General features: G+C 38.2%; 1 protein-coding gene across 2 annotated transcripts in view; it reads left to right on the top strand.

The window, feature by feature from the left end:
* Atg18a (Autophagy-related 18a) overlaps positions 1 to 9087 on the top strand; it is a 72487-nt gene extending 63400 nt beyond the window's left edge. Inside the window, exons 5-7 of one of the 2 annotated variants that reach the window (XM_067787512.1) lie at positions 313 to 456; positions 8181 to 8308; positions 8509 to 9087. In XM_067787512.1, the coding sequence (XP_067643613.1) occupies positions 313 to 456; positions 8181 to 8308; positions 8509 to 8651 (415 nt within the window). In that variant the 3' untranslated portion in view covers positions 8652 to 9087. Of the gene's footprint in view, positions 1 to 297; positions 457 to 8180; positions 8309 to 8508 lie in introns of both variants that reach the window. The other variant, XM_067787511.1, reaches the window with a different exon arrangement.
* The last annotated feature ends 13544 nt before the right edge of the window (positions 9088 to 22631 follow it).

Raw genomic sequence — 22631 nt, 5'->3', positions numbered from 1 at the left:
GGTTCTTGTACTGTACATATGTATATTTACGTCTTTGTTCTAATACCCGATTAATTCATATACATATGCAGTTATTATTATATTTCTCAACCACATGTGCATACTCATCTGATTTTATGTTTCGTTTTTCTTTCTTCATATTTGCACAATATCCGTTCTGACAACACACCAATCAACAACTTCAATATCAACCATAATACTTTATACCGTAATTCAACACTTACGCCATTATTTCATGTATTTTCATCATTACTTAATCGTGGTCGTTACCTCCTATCTACTCTCTCATGCTCTTAGTTTCTTCCTTTTTAGTTATCTCAGCAAGACCGTCACAAGTTATCTGCCTACACAAGTAACCGATGTATTCAGCCAGGGTCGTGCGTTTACGTCCGTAACATTGCCAGAGCCAGGCATTAGACGTATGTGCGCAATAACAACAATACAAAAACAGTTAAGGTATGTTGAACATTAATAGCATTCTTATTTTCATCTATTTTTGCGTTTGTCGCCAGAATTTTAGTAGTAGTGTCATGGTGTTGTTGTTGTAGTTCTAAGTTCACATAGTTTCGACTATACCTGAGATTATAAATTGCATCCAAAAAAGATTACATACGTTCTTAATGTTGTAGCAGTACTTCGCCCCATGCAATAGGCGCGACCAGTCACAGAATCTCATCAATATCCTCTAACAGGAGTTCAAGGAAACTTGCAGTTTCAACAGGTATTGACCAGAGTGAGAGTGGTGTTAGAGGCGTTGGTTCCACATTGCAATTGAAGAGATGGTTGGTGTCATGTGGGGACACATTGTAAGAAGGGCATACATTTTGAATGTCGGGGTTGATTCTGGATAGGTATTACAGTATCCAGATCGAAGTTGAGCTAGAGTGATGCGCGTCTCCCTAGGAAGAGTGCTTTCCTCTTCTACGAGTTCAGGGAATTTATCTTTAAGAACTAGGTTCGCCGGGCAATCCCTGGCTTAGAGGTCTCATGCCTTTTTGTAGATATAACTGAGGACCTGTTTGTGCTTTTTACTTGTAGACATAAGAAGACAACCCGTGGCGGTTCTGAGGGCGGTATTTTGACAGGCCTGTAGTTTCCTCCAGTGAGTAGTTTTTAGGCTTGGCGAACATATCGGGGACGCGTAGAATGCAATCGGCTGGCCAATTGCTTTGTAAGTGGTAATGAGCGTTTCTTTATCTTTACCCCAAGTACTGCCAGCAAGAGATTTGAGGATTTTATTACGGCTCTGGATTTTCAGTACCATTGCGGATGCATGCTCACCAAAATGAAGATCCTGATCAAACGTCACACCCAAGATTTTGGGGTGTAAGTAAGTCGGTAGCGTTGTGCCATTGACGTGGATGTTCAAAATGGTCGACATTTGGGACGTCCATGTTGTAAATAAGGTCGCCGATGATTTAGTCGGTGATAATGTCAAGTTTCGCGAGGCGAAACAACTGGAGAGATCAGGGAGGTAGCCGTTTATTTTTTGCAAAGCTCATCGATCTGTGGGCCTGGGCCTGTAGCCATTATTGTGCAGTCATCGGCGTTGGAAACGATAGTGACTTCTTCTGGTGGCGAAGGTAGCTTTCATAAAAAGAAGTTAAACAAAAGTGGGAATAGGACACCACTATATCTTTGAAAATTATTAGATATTTTAATATTATAAAATTGAAATTCAATCTTTTATTGAAAAATTCTTATTGCTATTAAAATATCAAAAAAAAAAAAAACAAATCCATACATAATTAAAATAAATTTTAAAAAACAAAGTTGTATATAATAAATACAGTAAATAACAATTGTATAAAATGAACCCTACGTTCACTCCCCCTCCAGTGAAACGATATATTAAGTTAAAAGTTAATTGATATTAAACGTTATTTTTCTTGTTTTCTATGGTATAGTTATTTTATCTGTATTTTGAGTTGAGTTAATAGTTGTATGTACTGGTTTAAGTAAATCAATTGAGACCGTTAGTTATATTACTATAGAATTTTAATGTTTATTCTATAATATTTACAACAAAAAATGTTGTTTTAAACCCGGTAACATAATTAAAATAAATTTTAAAAAACAAAGTTTTATATAATAAATACAGTAAATAACAATTGTATAAAATGAACCCTACGTCCACTCCCCATCCAGTGAAACGATATATTAAGTTAAAAGTTAATTGATATTAAACGTTATTTTTCTTGTTTTCTGTGGTATAGTTATTTTATCTGTATTTTGAGTTGAGTTAATAGTTGTATATACTGGTTTAAGTAAATCAATTGAGACCGTTAATTATATTACTATAGAATTTTAATGTTTATTCTATAATATTTAATTCAATAATTCATTCAAATAAAACTTAAACTAAAAAACTAAAAAGAACAAAGTCGTCTCTTACACGGGGAAAGTCCCGAGTTATAATGATGCGTTGAAATTCAAAGTATGTTGCCACATATTGCTGCAGGGTCGATTTGGGTAGTTTGAGGTAAATTGTGATCCTTGATCAATTGTTCTGTTGAGTGGAATGAAAAATTTTCAACAAATGTTGTTGCTATAGTATTTGTTGAAATGTCTTTAAGCGGATATGCCTCTGGCCAACGTGTATATCCATCAATAATGGTCAAAATGTAACGATTTTCTCTTGAAACAGGTAATGGACCAACGAGGTCCGTGTGAATATGTTCAAATCGCCCTGATGCAATGCCAATTTTTTGTACGGGAGTTTTTGTATGTTTCGAAATTTTAGATTTTTGACAATTGATACATATTGAAGTCCAGTTATGAATCTCTTTTCGCATGTTCGGCCAAAAATATTTTGTTTGAATTAATCGTCTAGTTGCACGAAAACTTGGATGTGATAATGAATGAAATTTATTAAAAGTTGCTTTTCTCATTGAAACTGGAACAAATGGTCTAAACTGTTTTTGAGAAATGTCACACCAAATATTAAGATTAAATATTGGAATATTGACTTCTTTAAGATTACTGTTAGAATTTTTATCAGATATTAAATTTTTAAGAGATTCATCTTTTTGTTGCTCTTCATATAAGGTTTGAAAATTTATATTTCGTTCTAAAACAGAGTTGATATCTGGTATACGTGATAAAGTATCCGCAACAACATTATCTTTTCCAGATATATATATTGAATATCACTCGTAAACTGTGCAATTTTTCAACATCTATTTGTCGAGGTGATCTATCAGTTTTAGAATTTAGAACATTTGTTAAAGGTTTGTGATCAGTATATACAGTAAATATTCTTCCTTCAAGAAAATGTTTAAAATGTTTAATTGAACTAATAGATTCCTAAAAGTTCTCTATCAAATGTAGAGTAATTCATTTCTGCTGTAGGTAATTATCTTGCAAAATAAGAGAGAGTTTCTAAATTATTACTACTAATTTGTTGTAAAACAGCTCCTATGGCAAAATTAAATGCATCAACGGCAAGTGATAACTGACCATTATTGTCAAAATGTGTTAATAATGTTTTATTTGTGAAAAGTTTCTTATTATGAAACGCTGTAGTTGTCTGCTCAGTCCAATTTAACTGTTTAATCTTACTTTTAGTTACTAATTTAATCATTTCATGTAAAGGTCCAAGTTCTCTAGCTAGCATTTTTACATATCTCTGGTAATAATTTACCGTACCTAAAAATTTTTGTAATTTATTTATTGATAACGGTTTTTCAAAATAGTGTGTTGCTTTAATTCGTTCTGCCCTCACTAGGGTAGGCACCTTGTCGTTGGTGTGAGGGCTTAGCCGAACTCCATAGTGCCCGCCTATGAAGCGGATCTGTTTAGGACTGGCATCTATGCCGTTTCGCCTCATAGGAGGTTGGCGGGATGTCGGTGAGCAAGAACTGCCAACCCCTTAATCCAGGGTGTTAAGCGGACCGCGCCTATTGGACGATTTGCAGCCAGGGGAAAAATTCGGTTGTATTCGAACGGAGCCTCCCCGATACCAGGCCACCTCGGGAAATATTGATGGCCTTACCACAGTAAGGGGCGCTGCTGTGGCAGCCGGTTCGTTCCCCGTATATAATACTGGACCGCTGAGCCCGCCTTGTCGGGCAGGTGATCGTACGACCAAGATGAACGACTCATTACCTAATTGTAATAAGGACGATGATAAGAGGACTGAGTCGCAAGCCAAGGACGACAAATACGCATTAAGCTATGCGTCGGACTCGGGAGCGAGAGTAGTGCTGATTCAATGAACTCCGTGTTGGAAAAGCACACAAATGAAAACGGAGTAGAAGAGTGCAGGCGGGTACGAAGCAGAGGAAGTAAAAGAGCTCTCTCGTAGTACCGTGTAGCACTAAGAATTGTACAACGCCTGGGAGCAGTGGTCGACCCAACAGAAGTAGAGATCGAGCACTTGCAATGGGCCCATGAGGCGGTAGAAGTAGGTCGAAGGCAGTTCAAAAGGTTTGCTGCGAGAAACCCTCGGTTCTGCAACCGGTACGAGGAGGAAGAAGCGTCGAATGGCAGAATGAAGAGGCAACGTTCGGCGGAAGGCGACAAGCCTGCTTTCAAGAGGCAGAAAGGACCCAGTCCCAGAGCCGCGAGGCAGGGCAGTCGCATAGACAAGACAAGTAGGCCAAAAGCTGTAAGACAAATGGGCCCCAATAGCGACGTAGCAACTACCTCGAAGGTGCGAGTCAGAAGAAGCTCCAACTACGTAAGTAGGAGATAAGCCAAAGGGAGATAACGCCAAGACTCCGGCTTTCTCGGAGGTGCCAAAGGGAGATAACACTAAGACTCCGGATTTTTCCGAGAAGGTGAGTGATGTGGCAAAGCAGTCACTGACTGTGCCGCGGGTTGATCGTAGCAGTCCTTTCGGACAGATGACTACTGAAAGGTGGAGATCTGTAGAAAGGCAGCTTATTAGCTTAATGCTTAAGATGATCCGGGAGCAACCAAGTAAGCCCCTTCCAACCTTTGATTCGGGGGGTATAATGGTGTGAAGATGATAGCATGCGACAACATCGGGAGCTTGCGGGGGCTGGAGGAAGTGGTTCCAAACCTTCAAAGGCAAGGCACGAACGCGCGGTTTGAGGTGGTGGATAAAGCGCAAATCCCCACGGCGCCAAAAGTTAAGGTATGGATACCATGTGTGATGAAGTCTGAGGATACACTGCGACTTCTGCAGAACCAGAATCCGAACAAACCGACACAGGATTGGAAGGTACTTACTGTATCTCGGCCTACGGAGGAAGGTCAGTTCTACATCATCCAAATAAACAAGCAGGCGGAGGATATATTGTACACGCAGCTTGGAAAAATGTCCTTTGGTACAGGCAAAATTTATATGCTACTCAGGAAAAGAAGTCCCGAGGATAAAAATCCTAGCACGCTAGAAGTGGGCGTAGTCGAAAAGGACCTCAAAAGCCTAAGAGAAAAATGACAGATAGAGGTAACAGACGTCAGATGAGGAACAACAGCTAAATGGTGCTTCGAGTCGCACAGAGGAACACCCGGCACAGCATTTACGAGAGGCTGAAGAAGGCCTCGAATACTCTAAACCAAAAGGGGAATGGGAGGACGAAGACGTCACGACGAAGGTGCTGGAGGGGGACAAATAGCCCAATGGTGCTGCGAGTCTTACAGATAAACCTGCAACACAGTAAAGTGGCGTCGAGCGAACTCCTAACCCTTGAGAAGGGTTCGTTTGACGTGGTGCTGATCCAGGAGCCGTGGCTCTCATCGGGAGGAAAGGTTTCTGGAATTGGCGCGCGCGGATTTGGCGATTACTATGCGCAAACGGAAGGACGGGAGCGAGCTGTAGTAATGGTAAGGGAACAGCTGCATTCATATATGCTGCCTAATTACACTACTGAGGACCTCGTAGTGGTGGCCGTTAAGCAAAGGAATAAGCAGGCACTTATCCTGGCATCCTGCTACATGGCCCATGCTGCGGAGGTTCCACCGATGGAGTGCAAGAGGCTAGTACAGGACGAAGGGCGCAAAGGGCGGTTGGAGGGCGTGGGGAGGAGTAGATACGAACGAGAGAGCCGAATCTTTATTTTGTTACATCCTGCAAACCAGTTTGCAGATAGCCAACAGGGGAAGTGTCCCTACATACATTGGTCCAACATCCAGCATTGTTCTTGATATTACATTGAGCTCCGAACGTGATATATCAAGTATGACTGGATGGTTCTTAATAGACCATCCTTCTCCGACCATGCGTATATCAGCTTCAGCATCCCCCTAAAGAGGGTGGAGAAGCGAGAAACCTTTAGAAACCCTAGGTCAACGAACTGAAGGAAATTCCAGAAACAGGTAGAAACAAAACCGGGACAACCCAAAGAGGTTGCCATTGTGGAGGAACTAGAGGAATTCCTAACAAGGACGCTTATGACTGCGTATAACAGAGCTTGCCCTCTAAGAAGATTCAGAGGAAAAGCAAAGACGCCATGGTGGAGCAATGAGCTGAATCTTCTAAGAAGACAGGTAAAGGAAATGTTTAAGCTGGCAAAGACCGCGGAAAGCGAAGCGTTACGGGACGAGTACAGGAATCTACTGAGGATCTACAAGCGTGAAATTTCGAGGAAGAAGAAAATCTCATGGAAAATATTCGATGGGTGCACAAGACTGAATCATGTAGCGCACTCTTGTAGAACTGCTCGTGTAGCTTTCCTACCAAAGGCGGGAAGATCGGTCAACTGTATCCCAAAGACTATAGACCCATTAGGTTATCATCATTTCTGCTCAAAACCTTTGAGAGGCTGATAGATGTGTACATAAAGTCCAACGTGGATGAAAAGCTGCTCTCCACAACACAACATGCGTACACCAAAGGCAATTCGGTAGATACCGCATTGCATAGAGTGGTAATAAGCATAGAAAAAAGCCCTGGAATATAAGGAATATGCTCTAGGAGTCTTCTTAGACATTGCCGGAGCTTTCAACAATGTTTATAAATGGGCGATTATGGATGGTCTTAATTACATTAAAGTACATCATCCAGCCTTAACCAGTGTCCACGAAATCAGTGGACAGGGGCACGCCGCATGGAGGGGTGTTATTATCTCTTCTGGGATGGTTGGCGCAAGGGTGCTTAAATGGCGGACGAGGCCATACATGTGTATACAGATGGTTCCAAAGTAGTGGAAGGAGTAGGGTCTGTGGTATACTGTGCTGATCCGGAAATAAATAGATACTACAAGCTAAAAGATTACTGTAACGTTTTCCAAGCGAAAATATTAGCCGTTACGAAAGCAGTAGAAACACTGGAAGAAAATAGCTTAAACTGTAACCGTGTTAACTTTTATATTGACAGTCAAGGAGCAATTAAGGCAATCGCATAGCATATTATCTAAATGCGTGTTAGAGTGTAAGCAGTCTGGAGAGAATCGGAACAGGGAGAAGCATACATCTATATTGGGTCCCAGGGCATATGGGAATAGATGGGAATGAAAAAGCAGATGAATTAGCTAAAAAGAGCGCATCCCTTGAAGCTTGCTCCGTAGACGTCCCAATTAGACTGGGCGAGATCAGGAGAAGGCGAGAGGTGCACATAATCGAAAATTAGGCTTGGTCAGTGATAGCAGATGTAGGAAGTGCGGGTTGGAGGAGGAAGCGATCGAGGAGCAACACAGCGGTCAGATCTAGAAGCAGCAAGTGGCTGAAGTCCTAGAAAGCTTCTCGCATCTGCCAAGAGGACGGACTTATTTTATAACATAGGTCATGGTTTTTGATAGGGCTTACAGTTTGGTCGTTAAAGCAAACTTCTGGTAACACTACGGACTCATTCAGTCTATGTGAGGTCTTCATGGACCGGCCAGTTCAACCTAACCTAAGCTCAGCCACAATACCACACAATGTTTACGTCGCCAAAATGCAGTATTATATTATTCGTTCAATGTATGAGTAAATTGTCTTTTTGGTGAATTTTGTTGATGTGATGAGTTTTTTTTTGTGACTTTCGTTTACTTAATACCGAAATCATCTCAAGTCACAAAAATTGTCTCTAATGGAAAGTCTCAAATTTAGAGACTTGAATGAGACTGAATTACAGAATTCAGCCGTTAGTTTAAGCTTAAGCTTAACCAGCTACTAAGAAACTGGGCGTTTAAAGATTCATGCTTTGCTAGCTTTCATGTGTTGCTAGTAGAAAATTTCTGCAATAAAAATATCCATCATTTACTCAATTCAAATATTTTTGTTATTTACAGACTTTTAGTGGCTTCACAGGATGGGTACTTGTATGTGTATTCTGTACCCTCAATCGAGGGAGGTGAATGTCAGTTGATTAAAAAACACGATATACGACTGGACGAATCCTATCCAATGGATATTAAAGGCATGTATTAATAAATCATAAATCTAAACCTCTAACCATTTTTACATTCACAATCTTACCTTCACCGCTGGTAATTTAATAACATAAATACATTCATACATACAAACCTATATATTTTATACTAAAATAATCACACTCTTAACTATTTTACTAATTTTAAAGACATGTCAAATTTGGTTCAACAAGTTTTTCTGTTACAGTTGATTCACCACAACCATTGGGAAGTGCAGGTGGAGCTTTAGTTGATGGTGCGACTGAAAACGATTTAACTAAACAGAATTCATCCGATGGAGTGACTTATGCTTCAGCAGTTAAGGGCGAAGAAAAGGCGGTATTGTCTTAAATGTGAAACTTTTTTTAATTATTCAATCATTATATATTTACTATTACCATCAATAATGAACTTCACGAAAATATTACATACATAAGTTTGTCAATGGACGAAGTTTTTAGTTAAAATATAATACTTAGAGAATATGTAATCAATAATTTCGATGGAGTCAATTTATCTAAGTGCGAGTGATGGAGTATTTTAATTTTAAGACTTTTGCATATATTTCATATAATATATATGTACATACATACCTACATGTAAACTCATATATGTATGTATATTCGCATAAGTTTGGTTCTTAGCCAGCATTTTTAAAATTATTTCTTTTATTTGATAACAATGTTTGACCCACAAAATGTTCAAATGTAAAGCATATCCCAATTGAATGTGTTTATATTGTGAAAAAAAAAAATATATATATAAAAGCAAATAAAACAACTTAAAACGAATTTATATTAATTTAAGCTTCGAATAATGGGTAAAACATCCGAAAAACAGGGCACACATCATGTCCAATTATTGAATATAACAATATAAGGAAACTAAGTTTGGAAGGAGGAATCATTAAAAATGTATCGCAACTTTTAATCAAAAAAGGGATAGAATCGCGTATTCTGGTGAAGTGTATATGTGCAAAGAAATAATTAACGGGTCCATAATAATCAAAACGAAAAATGTCGACCAAGCACAAAATCTTACTCTGATTTCCCTCTCACCCTCAGTAAAAATAGAAATAATAGACACAATACACTAAATTTTTCAGAAGGCGTAATTTATTCCGGCGGCCACCGTGGTGTGATAGTAGCGTGCTCCGCCTACCACGCCGTATGCCCTGGGGTGCTTTCCATAATTCGATAGTCGACACTCGTTAGCTCGATACTTTAATTTGATATCGAACGTTCGACGACACAGTTTTGGTTTACGTATTTCAATTATAGTACATTTTTCTCGTGTATCAAAAAGTGTTTCGAAAGTATATTGGAATCATCAAAATAATTTCAATAGGGAAAAGCGTTTGTTTGCTGACTCCTTAGCTTAAAATTATTCCTCAAATAATCGCAAAAGCATTAAAAACTGTAGCTTACGAAAAGCAATTCAACACCTAAGCTGCTATCGAAAAGATTGTATCGAACGTTAGATACGACGCGACGAGAGTTTGTTACGGAATCGCAAAAACGATTATTTGATACTCGATATCGAATTACGGAAAACCACCCCTGGGTTCACATTCCGGGCAAAGCAACATGAAAATTTTAGAAATAAGGTTTTTCAATTAGAAGAAAATTTTTCTAAGGGGGGTCACCCCTCGGCAGTGTTTGGCAAGCACTCCGAGTGTATTTCTGCCATGAAAAGCTCTCAGTGAAAACTCGTCTGCCTTGTAGATGCCGTTTGGAGTCGGCATAAAACATGTAGGTCCCGTCCGGCCAATTTCTAGGGAAAATCAAAAGGAGCACGACGCAAATTGGAAGAGAAGCTCGGCCTTAGATCTCTTCGGAGATTATCGCGCCTTACATTTATTTAATTTAATTTATTCCAACGGTCTTAGAGGAGTAGAAGAGAACTTTTTTGTTGAAGAACTTAAAGGACAAAACGTGATAAGTGCAAAAAAAAATTAAGAAAAAAGTGAGTGACATATAAGTTGAAACTGGACTCGTTATTATAACCTTTGCCACGCCATACCTTCCAGAAGAACTTCCCATTGGTTACAAAGAAGCGAAAGTTCGTCCATAGATTCCATTTCCACTCTGTTGTTTTAATTGCTTCGATATGGTCACATATCGAAAGCATGTAAAAGTGAGAAATTTTGCCCACACTGCTATACCAACTCACATTTGATCTTCGATCCAGAGAAATCAAACGAACCGGACGAAAAAGTCAAAAGATACCAACCATGTTTGCTACCTTAATCATGTATAAACTGCAGCCATGAAAAAATATCACCAACAACAACCACATCTCTCGAAAAAAATGCCAGTTTTTTTGAGAGAAAAAGACATATAGACAATAATAACACTGGAAAAAAGCGACCGAAAAAGAGCTATTGCAATTTACAAACAAAGAGATACGAATAGTGACCCTTCGTATTCACCAATTGTAAAATTGCATGAAGTGACAAACGCCAACTCCAGCCAAACAGAAGTCGTCAGCTATTCCGATCTACCAAACGAGACTCCCACCGTCACCCTGGAAAAATATTAATAAATAAAGTGAGAACACCATCAGGGCCTTCCTAACATTAACAACACGTTACTGTGCTTCCAAAGAACGCCTCTAAGAGACTAAGACAGCATATGAGAAGAAAGTTAACATTGACAAAACACTCCCGCACAGACAAAGAGAGCTGAAACTTAGGTCATTCAGATCCTCCTGATATGATTGTAGTATAAATTCAATAATCAAACTACTGCCCCTATTATCGTTTACAACTCAACTCTGGTTGGTATTACAGATTACAACTCAACCTGTAAAAAAAATGTCGGTTGAGCTGTCTAGTGTAACAACTTTTGTGACATTGCCGTTTACAACCTTGTGTTGGTGTAGTTGTCAAAGACGTCAAAATCTTACAACTGAAAAAAGACGGTTCACCACCTAATTTTTAACAAAAATTTTCAAAGGTGGTATCAAAAGACACGTTTCGACCTCCGATGTAATAATCCGAAAACAAAAATTAAAAATTAAATTTCTGTCATATCATTTCGGTTCAAATTTTTGTATTTTGCCAGATTTTTTGTACACACTAATGCAGAAAGGCGATGGATCCACCCAGGGTTATTTTAACAAATCGCGGCCAAATGCCGCCAACGCAGAAAGATGTTCTGTGCAAAAAAAACTGTGGATCGGGCCCTCTCGGGCCATTTTGTGGGTTTTTGTAAATATTTTTCGACAAAAATCAAATTTTTAATTTCCGCTTTCGAATCCTAAAAACGGAGATCGAAACGCGTCTTTTGATACCACCTTTGATAAGAGTTAGATGGTGCACGGGCTTATAAAACGTTTCCAAAAAAATTTAAAGCCGGTAGTTAAACCTTTTTTAATCAAAAAATAATCAACAATTTTGTACACATTTATAGAAAAAACAACGTTTAAACGAAGGATTACATTGAATAACTTTTTGACTTTATGGAGCGCCATTCCGAAGTTGGACGAAGCTGGCCGCAGTTCGGATGCAGCCAAAATAGGTGAAATTATGCGAACGTGAGTCCCATTGAAACTAATCACTACTCCTGAGAATCCTGTTTTAGAGTAAAATAAAACTTTTGCTGTTTGGATTTTAATCCATTTCGCACAAATATGCTCCTCAATAATATCTAAAACCAGTCCAACACCAAAATCATTTCCACAGCATTTTTGATAGCTGCCATCAGCAAGGAATCTGAGTGTGGCGCATAATTTTAAAATAGGGTGTACAGCCTTCCCTCGAAAGCGTTTGCGGAAATGGTCCTTAATTTTGTTTAGTAATCGCCATTATATAATAGATTTCATATCATATAATATCTTGTAATAATAGCTATCATCCGGTGGCAAAATCCTGAACCAGATAAATAATTTTGCATGTAAATGCAACAACGATTTGAGCCAGATAAATCCAGATAGAAGTCTGGTTCAATTTGTGAGCCAGATAATTTGTTAATTACTTCTTTTTAGGTTGGCAACGCGGCCTTTAATATACCTACTTTTTCAGAAATAGATGTCGCTGCTTAGCCTTTCGCCGTATGAGTTAAATGAAAAACAGCGGCGACATCTGCCTATAACATTTCATGCGTGCGAAAATTTCACGACATCTGCTTCTCAAGTCTCTCAATGATCCAGAGCATTCCCGTGAGAATTGAGCGTGAGCCGGAGCTGTAAAACTCACTGAAAGACGGCAATTGTTAAGCTGTTCATTTATCTGTCAAATCATCACTTGCTTAGGTTGGCAACACCAATTCAACTTCAACTGAAATAAGTTGTAATTCGTAATACCAAACAGGAGTTGAGTTGTCTGAGAGTTGTATACCGTAATAGGGGCATAAGGTATTCTGTATTTATTTGGTGTGAAAGAGTTTTCTTTGAATTTTTTGATGAGTTTGAAAATGTAAAATGAAAATATTGGAAATTTGCCTGTAGAATAAAATTATTACTGTATAAGAAAACCTCGTTTTCTAAAGTTTTTTTTTATAAAATTATTATTTGGCCCCAACTTGGGTCTGTCTTAAAGTTTTCTTTTCAAAGAATTATTAAATCCTAGATGTGAAACTCCGTTGAATTCGCTTTGAGAATATGAAATAAAACAGTGACTATTAAAAGGATCATAAAATCCGGAATATTTTTATTGAAACTTTTTTAAGAGTGAAATAAAATAACTCCATAAATTTTGAACGTGTAAAAGGATCATAAGGTCCTATACACCGCATCATTCATAATCCCTAAACAACAAGCAATTTTATATGGAGAAAAAAAATTAAGGCAGCGCTCGAATCCTGAAAAACAATTGCAGATTCTTATAGGCAAAATAAAGTAGATCCCGCGAATTCGATTCCTATGGGCAAAGGAAAGTATATCCTGAACAACAATTGCCGATTTTTATAGGCAAAAGAAAGCATATCCTGGAAAACAATTGCCGATTCCTATAGGCAAAGGAAAGTATATCCTGGAAAACAATTGCCGATTTCTATAGGCAAAAGAAAGCATATCCTGGAAAACAATTGCCGATTCCTATAAGCAAAATAAAGTAGATCCCGCGAAACAATTTTCGATTCCTATGGGCAAAGGAAAGTATATCCTGAACAACAGTTGCCGATTTTTATAGGCAAAAGAAAGCATATCCTGGAAAACAATTGCCGATTCCTATAGGCAAAGGAAAGTATATCCTGAAAAATAATTGCCGATTTCTATAGGCAAAGGAAAGTATATTCTGGAAAACAATTGCCGATTCCTATGGGCAAAGGAAAGTGTATCCTGAAAAACAATTGCGGATTCCTATAGGCAAAGGAAAGTATATTCTGGAAAACAATTGCCGATTCCTATGGGCAAAGGAAAGTATATCCTGAAAAACAGTTGCCGATTCCTATAGGCAAAGGAAAGTATATTCTGGAAAACAATTGCCGATTCCTATGGGCAAAGGAAAGCATATCCTGAAAAACAATTGCCGATTCCTTTAGGCAAAGGAAAGTATATTCTGGAAAACAATTGCCGATTCCTATAGGCAAAGGAAAGCATATCCTGAAAAACAATTGCCGATTCCTATGGGCAAAGGAAAGTATATCCTGAAAAACAATTGCCGATTCCTATAGCCAAAGGAAAGTATATCCTGAAAAACAATTGCCGATTCCTATGGGCAAAGGAAAGTATATTCTGGAAAACAATTGCCGATTCCTATAGGCAAAGGAGCGCATATCCTGAAAAACAATTGCCGATTCCAATAGGCAAAGGAAAGTATATTCTGGAAAACAATTGCCGATTCCTATAGGCAAAGGAAAGTATATTCTGGAAAACAATTGCCGATTCCTATAGGCAAAGGAAAGCATATCCTGAAAATCAATTGCCGATTCCTATAGGAAAAGGAAAGCATATCATGAAAAAGAATTGCCGATTCCTATAGGCAAAGGAAAGTATATCCTGGAAAACAATTGCCGATTCCTATGGGCAAAGGAAAGTATATCCTGGAAAACAATTGCCGATTCCTATGGGAAAAGAAAAGTATATCCTGGAAAACAATTGCCGATTCCTATAGGCAAAGGAAAGTATATCCTGGAAAACAGTTGCCAATTCATATGGGCAAAGGAAAGTATATCCTGAAAAACAATTGCCGATTCCTATAGGCAAAGGAAAGTATATCCTGAAAAACAATTGCCGATTTCTATAGGCAAAGGAAAGTATATTCTGGAAAACAATTGCCGATTCCTATGGGCAAAGGAAAGTATATCCTGAAAAACAATTGCCGATTCCTATAGGCAAAGGAAAGTATATCCTGAAAAACAATTACCGATTTCTATAGGCAAAGGAAAGTATATTCTGGAAAACAACTTCCGATTCCTATGTGCAAACGAAAGTATATCCTGAAAAACAATTGCCGATTCCTATAGGCAAAGGAAAGTATATCCTGAGAAACAATTGCCGATTCCTATGGGCAAAGGAAAGTATATCCTGAAAAACAATTGCCGATTCCTATAGACAAAGGAAAGTATATTCTGGAAAACAATTTCCGATTCCTATGTACAAACGAAAAAATATCCTGAAAAACAATTGCCGATTCCCATAGGCAAAGGAAAGTATATCCTGAAAAACAATTGCCGATTCCTATGGGCAAAGGAAAGTATATCCTGAAAACAATTGCCGATTCCTATAGGCAAAGGAAAGTATATTCTGAAAAACAATTGCCGATTCCTATGGGCACAGGAAAGCATATCCTGAACAACAATTCCGATTCCTATAGGCAAAGGAAAGTATATTCTGGAAAACAATTGCCGATTCCAATAGGCAAAGGAAAGCATATCCTGAAAAACAATTGCCGATTCCTCTAGGTAAAGGAACGTATATCCTGGAAAACAATTAGCGATTCCTATGGGCAAAAGAAAGTATATTCTGGAAAACAATCGCCGATTCCTATAGGCAAAGGAAAGTATATCCTGGAAAACAATTGCCGATTCCTATAGGCAAAGGAAAGTATATCCTGGAAAACAATTGCCGATTCCTATGGGCAAAGGAAAGTATATCCTGGAAAACAATTGCCGATTCCTATGGGAAAAGAAAAGTATATCCTGGAAAACAATTGCCGATTCCTATAGGTAAAGGAACGTATATCCTGGAAAACAATTAGCGATTCCTATGGGCAAAGGAAAGTATATCCTGGAAAACAATTGCCGATTCCTATAGGCAAAAAAGTATATCCTGGAAAACAATTGCCGATTCTTATGGGCAAAGGAAAGTATATCCTGGAAAATTATTGCCGATTCCTATAGGCAAAGGAAAGTATACTACAGATGGTTTCTTCTTCAACGGTAGAAAAAGAAAATAATAGAATCAACGTTTTTCAATCAATTTATATCCTTAAATAAATTTATTTTCTTCAATCAATTTACACCTTTGCATTCATTTGTATCTTCAATCAATTTATATTCTTCAATCAAATAATTTCTTAATCCATCAAGTACCTATATCTAAAAATAAAATATAAACTGTAAATAGATATCAAAATTCATGCGGCTATTTAGTTTAAATATTTTTATTTAATGTGTGGGCATAAAAAGTCCTTTTGTTAAAAAGAAAATACTATCCTTTGGTTTATATGCGATTTTGATTGATTTTTTTGTGAAATCCATTCTAGGGTGTTGCGCACATATTAAGATTGTTTTTATAGATTTTATCCTTTTCGACTTAACAATTGCCGAAATCAATTGCCGATTCCTATGGGCAAAGGAAAGTATATCCTGGAAAACAATTGCCGATTCCTATAGGAAAAAAAGTATATCCTGGAAAAGAATTGCCGATTCCTATAGGCAAAGGAAAGTATATCCTGAAAAACAATTGCCGATTTCTATAAGCAAAGGAAAGTATATTCTGGAAAACAATTGCCGATTCTTATGGGCAAAGGAAAGTATATCCTGGAAAACAATTGCCGATTCCTATGGGCAAAGGAAAGTATATCCTGAAAAACAATTGCCGATTCCTATAGGCAAAAGAAAGCATATCCTGGAAAACAATTGCCGATTCCTATATGCAAAGGAAAGCATATCCTGAAAAACAATTGCCGATTCCTATAGGCAAAGGAAAGTATATCCTGGAAAATTATTGCCGATTCCTATAGGCAAAGGAAAGTATACTACAGATGGGTTCTTCTTCAACGGTAGGAAAAGAAAATAATAGAATCAACGTTTTTCAATCAATTTATATCCTTAAATAAATTTATTTTCTTCAATCAATTTACACCTTTGCATTCATTTGTATCTTCAATCAATTTATATTCTTCAATCAAATAATTTCTTAATCCATCGTGTACCTATATCTAAAAATAAAATATAAACTGTAAATAGATATCAAAATTGATGCGACTATTTGGTTTAAATATTTTAATTTAATGTGTGGGCAAAAAAAGTCCTTTTGTTAAAAAGAAAATACTACCCTTTGGTTTATATGCGATTTTGATTGCTTTTTTGTGAAATCCATTCTAGGGTGTTGCGCACATATTAAGATTGTTTTTATAGATTTTATCCTCTTCGACTTAAAAAATATAGAATATTTTAATTAAATATATTTCGTGACATTATAATTTAAATAATTTAAGTTATTTGTGTAATCATTTAGGATAGTTTGGGTTAATAAAATGAGTATAACACGGCAACAGGTATTGGAAATAATTAAGGTAGCAAGTGATAATACTAGACAGGAGTTAGATAATAAAATAGAGGCAAGTGAAAATACTAAGCGAGAATTAGCGGCTAAACTAAATTCGCTTACTTTGGCTCTTGGACGATTAGAGGTACCAAATGTAGAGGCTTACAAGCCAGTGCATATAATTTCTACAATTGATTCAGGGAACTGTAGTTTAGATTAGTTAAACCTTTACCGGAGTTTGCTGGTGATGCTTCATCCAGCATGACGTTCTGCTGTGAATTTCGCAATCAAATATTACCCTAAGGGATCAGGAAAATATTACGTAGCTCTAGGTATACTTTAAAATAAAATTACTGGTCCCGCCAACACGACATTGTCAGCTTTCAATAATGTTTTAAATTTTGAAGCGATCATTGAAAGGCTGGATCTGACGTACGCAACAAAAGACCCATATATGTTCTAGAAAATGAACTGATTATCCTTAGGCAAGGTAGTCTATCTATTGCAGAGTATTATGACAAGGTTGAGGAGCATTTAATTCTGATAATTAAGAAGCATATAATGACTTGCACTAACAACAATGAAGTAATAGATGCGCTAAATGGAAAAGCCAGAGAAAACGCTATACGTGTTTTTATCTCTGGGCTCCGTCGTCCTTTGTATGATATCCTTTTTTCATCAAGGCGAAAGGACCTCCCTCCCACCGTGGTGTGATGGTAGCGTGCTCCGCCTACCACCGTATGCCCTGGGTTCGCACCCCGGGCAAAGCAACATCAAAATTTTAGAAATAAGGTTTTTTAATTAGAAGAAAATTTTTCTAAGCGGGGTCGCCCTTCGGCAGTGTTTGGCAAGCGCTCCGGGTGTATTTCTGCCATGAAAAGCTTTCAGTGAAAACTCATCTGCCTTGCAGATGCCGTTCGGAGTCGGCATAAAACATGTAGGTCCCGTCCGGCCAATTTGTAGGGAAAATCAAGAGGAGCACGACGCAAATTGGAAGAGAAGCTCGGCCTTAGATCTCTTCGGAGGTTATCGCCTTACATTTTTTGCCATAACCGTTTAGACGGTTAAGCGCCAATTAAGTAAGTAAGTAAGTAAGAAAGGACCTCCCTACTGTATTAGAAAAATATTGCTAAAGAATTATAATCGAATCATAAACGGTACGACTTTGCAAAAACTTTTGCTATAGGTAATATGATAAAACCTAACAATTTCCGTCCATCTATAACTCAGAGTAACCGTCACACGAGTATATGTAATACTCCTATATTGCTAATAGAAAATGCTCTCAATGAGTTTTGAATTCGAAATCAAAGCAAAACAGCCTACAAAATTTTTGTGGTTGTAGCAGCATAAGTATGACAAGAAAAAATTTGAATTTAGGTACATTAGATTATCGAATACAAAAACAAAAACATTTAAACTGCAATATATCGGCACTCTGATGTTTGTGAGTGTACCTAGCCTGTAGCAGCAATATAGCAGTATATGGTAAACGTAGTGGGTTATCAGGTTCAAATTTTAAAAATAAACCACAGCAAATTGCAGCGGATCCAGGGTCATCATTTTATAAGCATAGGGCATCAGGAAATGGTTTTCTGACTCCAAGTCGGAATGTTAATTCTGCTCACCCGTCTAACATCTGTAGCATTACTTTGAATGCGTTTCTTTCAATGCATTCTTGATGGTACAATATACATACACACATATCGACCACCCAAGTATTCAAGCTAAACTGACCCACATAATTTAAACTCAGCGGGAGTTCAGCATCACATGTGCATGCCGACGCACCGACACATATCTGTTTACATTTGTCAACCCGCCACATTGACCAACACAGTTATCGATCAGTCACGCTGATCGACATATTTGTCTGTTGGTCTTATTGACTGCCAAAATATTTATATGCATCTAGTTACATTTGTCCATAAATAGGTCACCATAATAATATGCGGGCTTTTCATATATGCGCTATGAATGTACGTACTTTTTAGTTTGTAAGTATTAATGTAAACACATATTTGTAATGTAAGAAATTTTGTATAAAAGAGAAAGTATTTTCTAATAAAATTCAACTGTTGTCAGATGTTAAACATCGAAGTTCCATTCTTAAATTTTTTTATATTTCACATCGCTCATACTGAGCAATTACCGAATCGATTAGTCCCATTTAAACGCCCTAGGGAACTATTTGGCTCTTTTGAGAGGCCTTTGGAAAAAAAATCAACGTGTAAATTATATGCCTGGCAAAACTGATCAGATTTGTGATGAACTTAATTATATTGAAAATAATATTGGTGAGATTGAATTAGATGATAATGAGTCCCAAATTCAAGTTTCAGATTTTTAGTGATGAGATAAATTTTTTATACCCAGCTGTACTTTTACACAGGGTATTATAACTTTTATTGGATAACGGTTGGCAGCACAGGTATAAAGGAATCGAGATAGATATAAGCTATCATCGGTGGCAAAATCCTGAGCCAGATAAATAATTTTGGATGTAAATGCAACAACAACGATTTGAGCCAGATAAATCCAGATAGAAGTCTGGTTCAATTTGTGAGCCAGCTAGTTTGTTAATTACTTCTTTTTAGGTTGGCAAGGCGGCCTTCAATATACCTACTTTTTTAAAAATAGATGTCGCTGCTTAGCCTTTCGCCGTATGAGTTAAATGAAAAACAGCGGCGGCATCTGCCTATCACATTTCACGTGTGCGAAAATTTCACGACATCTGCTTCTCAGGTCTCTCAATGATCCAGAGTATTCCTGTGAGAATTGAGCGTGATCCGGAGCTGTAAAACTCACTGAAAGACGGCAATAGACTTCCGTATATCAAAATCATCAGTATCGAAAAAAAATTTTATTGAGCCATGTTCGTCCGTCTGTCCGTTAACACGATAACTTGAATAAATATTGAGATATCTTCACCAAATTTCGTACACGAGCTTATCTGTCCCCAGAATATATTGGTGTTGAAAATGAGCGAAATCGGATGATAACCACGCCCACTTTTTATATATATTGTAACAAATTTACTTGCAATTCCTGTTATTTGCAACCTTCTGCTAAGTTCGAATCACTAAACTGTTGAATAAATAACTCCACTCTTCAATAATGCAAAATGGCCTTTATTAAAGTGCTTCACAATAACATTTATACTTCGCTTACTGATAGCTTGCTTAACTCCAACTAAAACTAGCGCCTCTACTGTTGCTGCCTTTTATACTCTTTGGTTTCCTCGTTGCATCTTCTAGGCGCTTCCAGAATTTACTTAGTTACTGCTATCAAATTATAACTACAGATGTACGTGTATAGCTTCTCATATGCGCATGTATTTGTGAGCGACACTTCCACAATTATAATTGCCATTTGGGAGCATCTCAGATAAGATAGCTGCATGTGTTTGTGCGTTGCTTCTCTGCTGCGTGTACGTACATATGTGTAGACATAATGATTGAATCATTGATGTGCATCAAGTCACTGCTTAGCATCGGCTTAGAGGTGATAGTATACCTTAGTGCTGCTAATATTCGTTACACTGCCCTACACCTAAGTCTGATCGTCCCGATAAGACAAATCTCTCCATCTAAACGTTGCTAGCATCTCCAAATGTACCACTCTTCTATTTCGTGGTTTCCCAATGGTTTGCGGTACACGGTATCATTGATCTTCTTCACAACTTTGTACGGGCCTTCCCAACTGCACCGAAATTTGGATGGAACACCTTTCCACCGGTGAGGGTTGTATAACAGTACCGAATCTCCCGCCAATAAACCTTCCGAATTATTGTTCTCATCGCACCTGCGTTTCATCTTACTACTCATTATCCTGGATCGTTCCCTCGCACTCTGTTGTTTGGCCAATGAACTACTTCGCAGAGCTTGCGCTTGACGGATTGGCTTCGCATAATCAGTATCGTTCCCACGTTTCACAACAGTGGTGCGCCCTGGCTTGAAACTACCCTCGCATTCCTTCTGGGAAATTCTTTCCTTCGTTTTCATGCGTCCCTTTGGTTTTTTCAATGCCAGTTTCCATGCCATTCGATCCATCAACCTTTACCGTTGACTTCGGTGGTCTTTGTCGAGTCTTCTCCACCAGTACTCGCTTACTGCTGAACCCTTTCTCCAAACTAAAGTTAAGTGGTATACCCTGGTTCTCATAACCATCACCCTTCTCTGCATGTCGATCTTGATGTCATGGTCAACCAAAAAGTCCGCTCCCAATATTAATTCATCAACGATCTTCGCCACAATGAATTTGTGTAGAACTGCGACATTTCCAATTAATACTTCACATATCACTTCTCCCTGGACTTGGTTATACTCGCCAGTGACCGTACGCAACCCTGCTCCAGGTAACGGTTTTACTCTCCTGTTGACCAAGTCAGATCGGATTAATGAAAGAGATGCGCCCGTATCTACAGTCAGTACATGTTCTTTGCCAGCCACATTGCCTCTGACGTAAGGCTGAGTAACACAGCACTGTGCTGTGTTATTGTGTTAACACTCAGTAATGTGCGGCACGCACACGCACACTTATCGACTAATTTATAACACAGTGGCACATTCGATGGCACAAAGCTGTCTCTATAGCACAGAGAATGACACTCAGATCGTAAGTGCACATTCATACATACATAGTACATTGTGCTTGTGTTTTGCTTGTGTGTTGATTGCACTCATAATCTTGCCTGTGTATTACGTTTAAAAGATGTGGGCACAAAATGTATACTCTTAAGTTGAAAATGTTCTATTTAAACAAAAGTTGTGGTTATATAACGTAGATTCCCTAATCATGGGAAGATAAATGTTGCCATGATTTACTTTTCTAAATGGCGTCAAACGTGGCGTTAGAGGTAAGAAACACAGTACTGTGCTCTGATATTATGCCAACACTCATATCGACTTTCGATAATCAGTTATAACACAATTGTGTCAACACAATGTGTTAACACTGCAAAGTGTGTCTGTGCTACTGTGTTAACACTCAAAAAATAGTGTCATTACCCACCACTACTCTGACGGTAAGACTGCTCGATTTTCTACCAATTTGCGACACAGATATCACAGGACATTCAATAACTAGCTGGAGCTAGCTCTCGATCTCTACATCTTACTCGCTCTTGCTCATCCCTTCCAGCTTTGTTGTTAAGACTACCCATGCTGTTGAAACCACTAGGATCAAGATCATAATGACGTGCAATGTGACCGGGCTTCCCGCACTTGAAGCATTTGATAACTCTTTCACTCCGATTTTGCGATCCTTTCAGCGCCTCTAATATTGCGTCTACCCACTCTGGCCTTTCTACTTCCACACGACGTGCTTTGAAAACTGGCTTACACTGAAGCCATTTATAAAGCTCTGAATCTTTACCCTTTCAGTGTATTCCACGGGTGCGTCCGCATTCGCTAAATGTGCCAACCTTTCAACTTCCGATGCAAACTCTTGCAATGTCTCACCAGGCTTCTGGAAGCGGTTCAGTAACTCCATTTGGTATATCTGTCTCCTATGCTCAGTTCCGTATCGTCTCTCTAGAGCGCCCATCAATACTTCATAACAGTTCCGTTCGCCCTCTGGAATGGTTTGTAAAATCTCAGCTGCAGGCCCTTTCAACGCCATGGACAGTGCAGCAACTTTATCTTCAGCATTCCAGTTGTTCGCTGCCTACGTCTT

The sequence above is a fragment of the Eurosta solidaginis genome, chromosome 5 (genome assembly GCF_040869045.1).
Source record: "Eurosta solidaginis isolate ZX-2024a chromosome 5, ASM4086904v1, whole genome shotgun sequence".
In the NCBI taxonomy this organism is placed as follows: Eukaryota; Metazoa; Arthropoda; class Insecta; order Diptera; family Tephritidae; genus Eurosta; species Eurosta solidaginis.
Note: the sequence above shows the minus strand (reverse complement) of the source record. Positions and strands in the feature narration are given on the sequence as shown.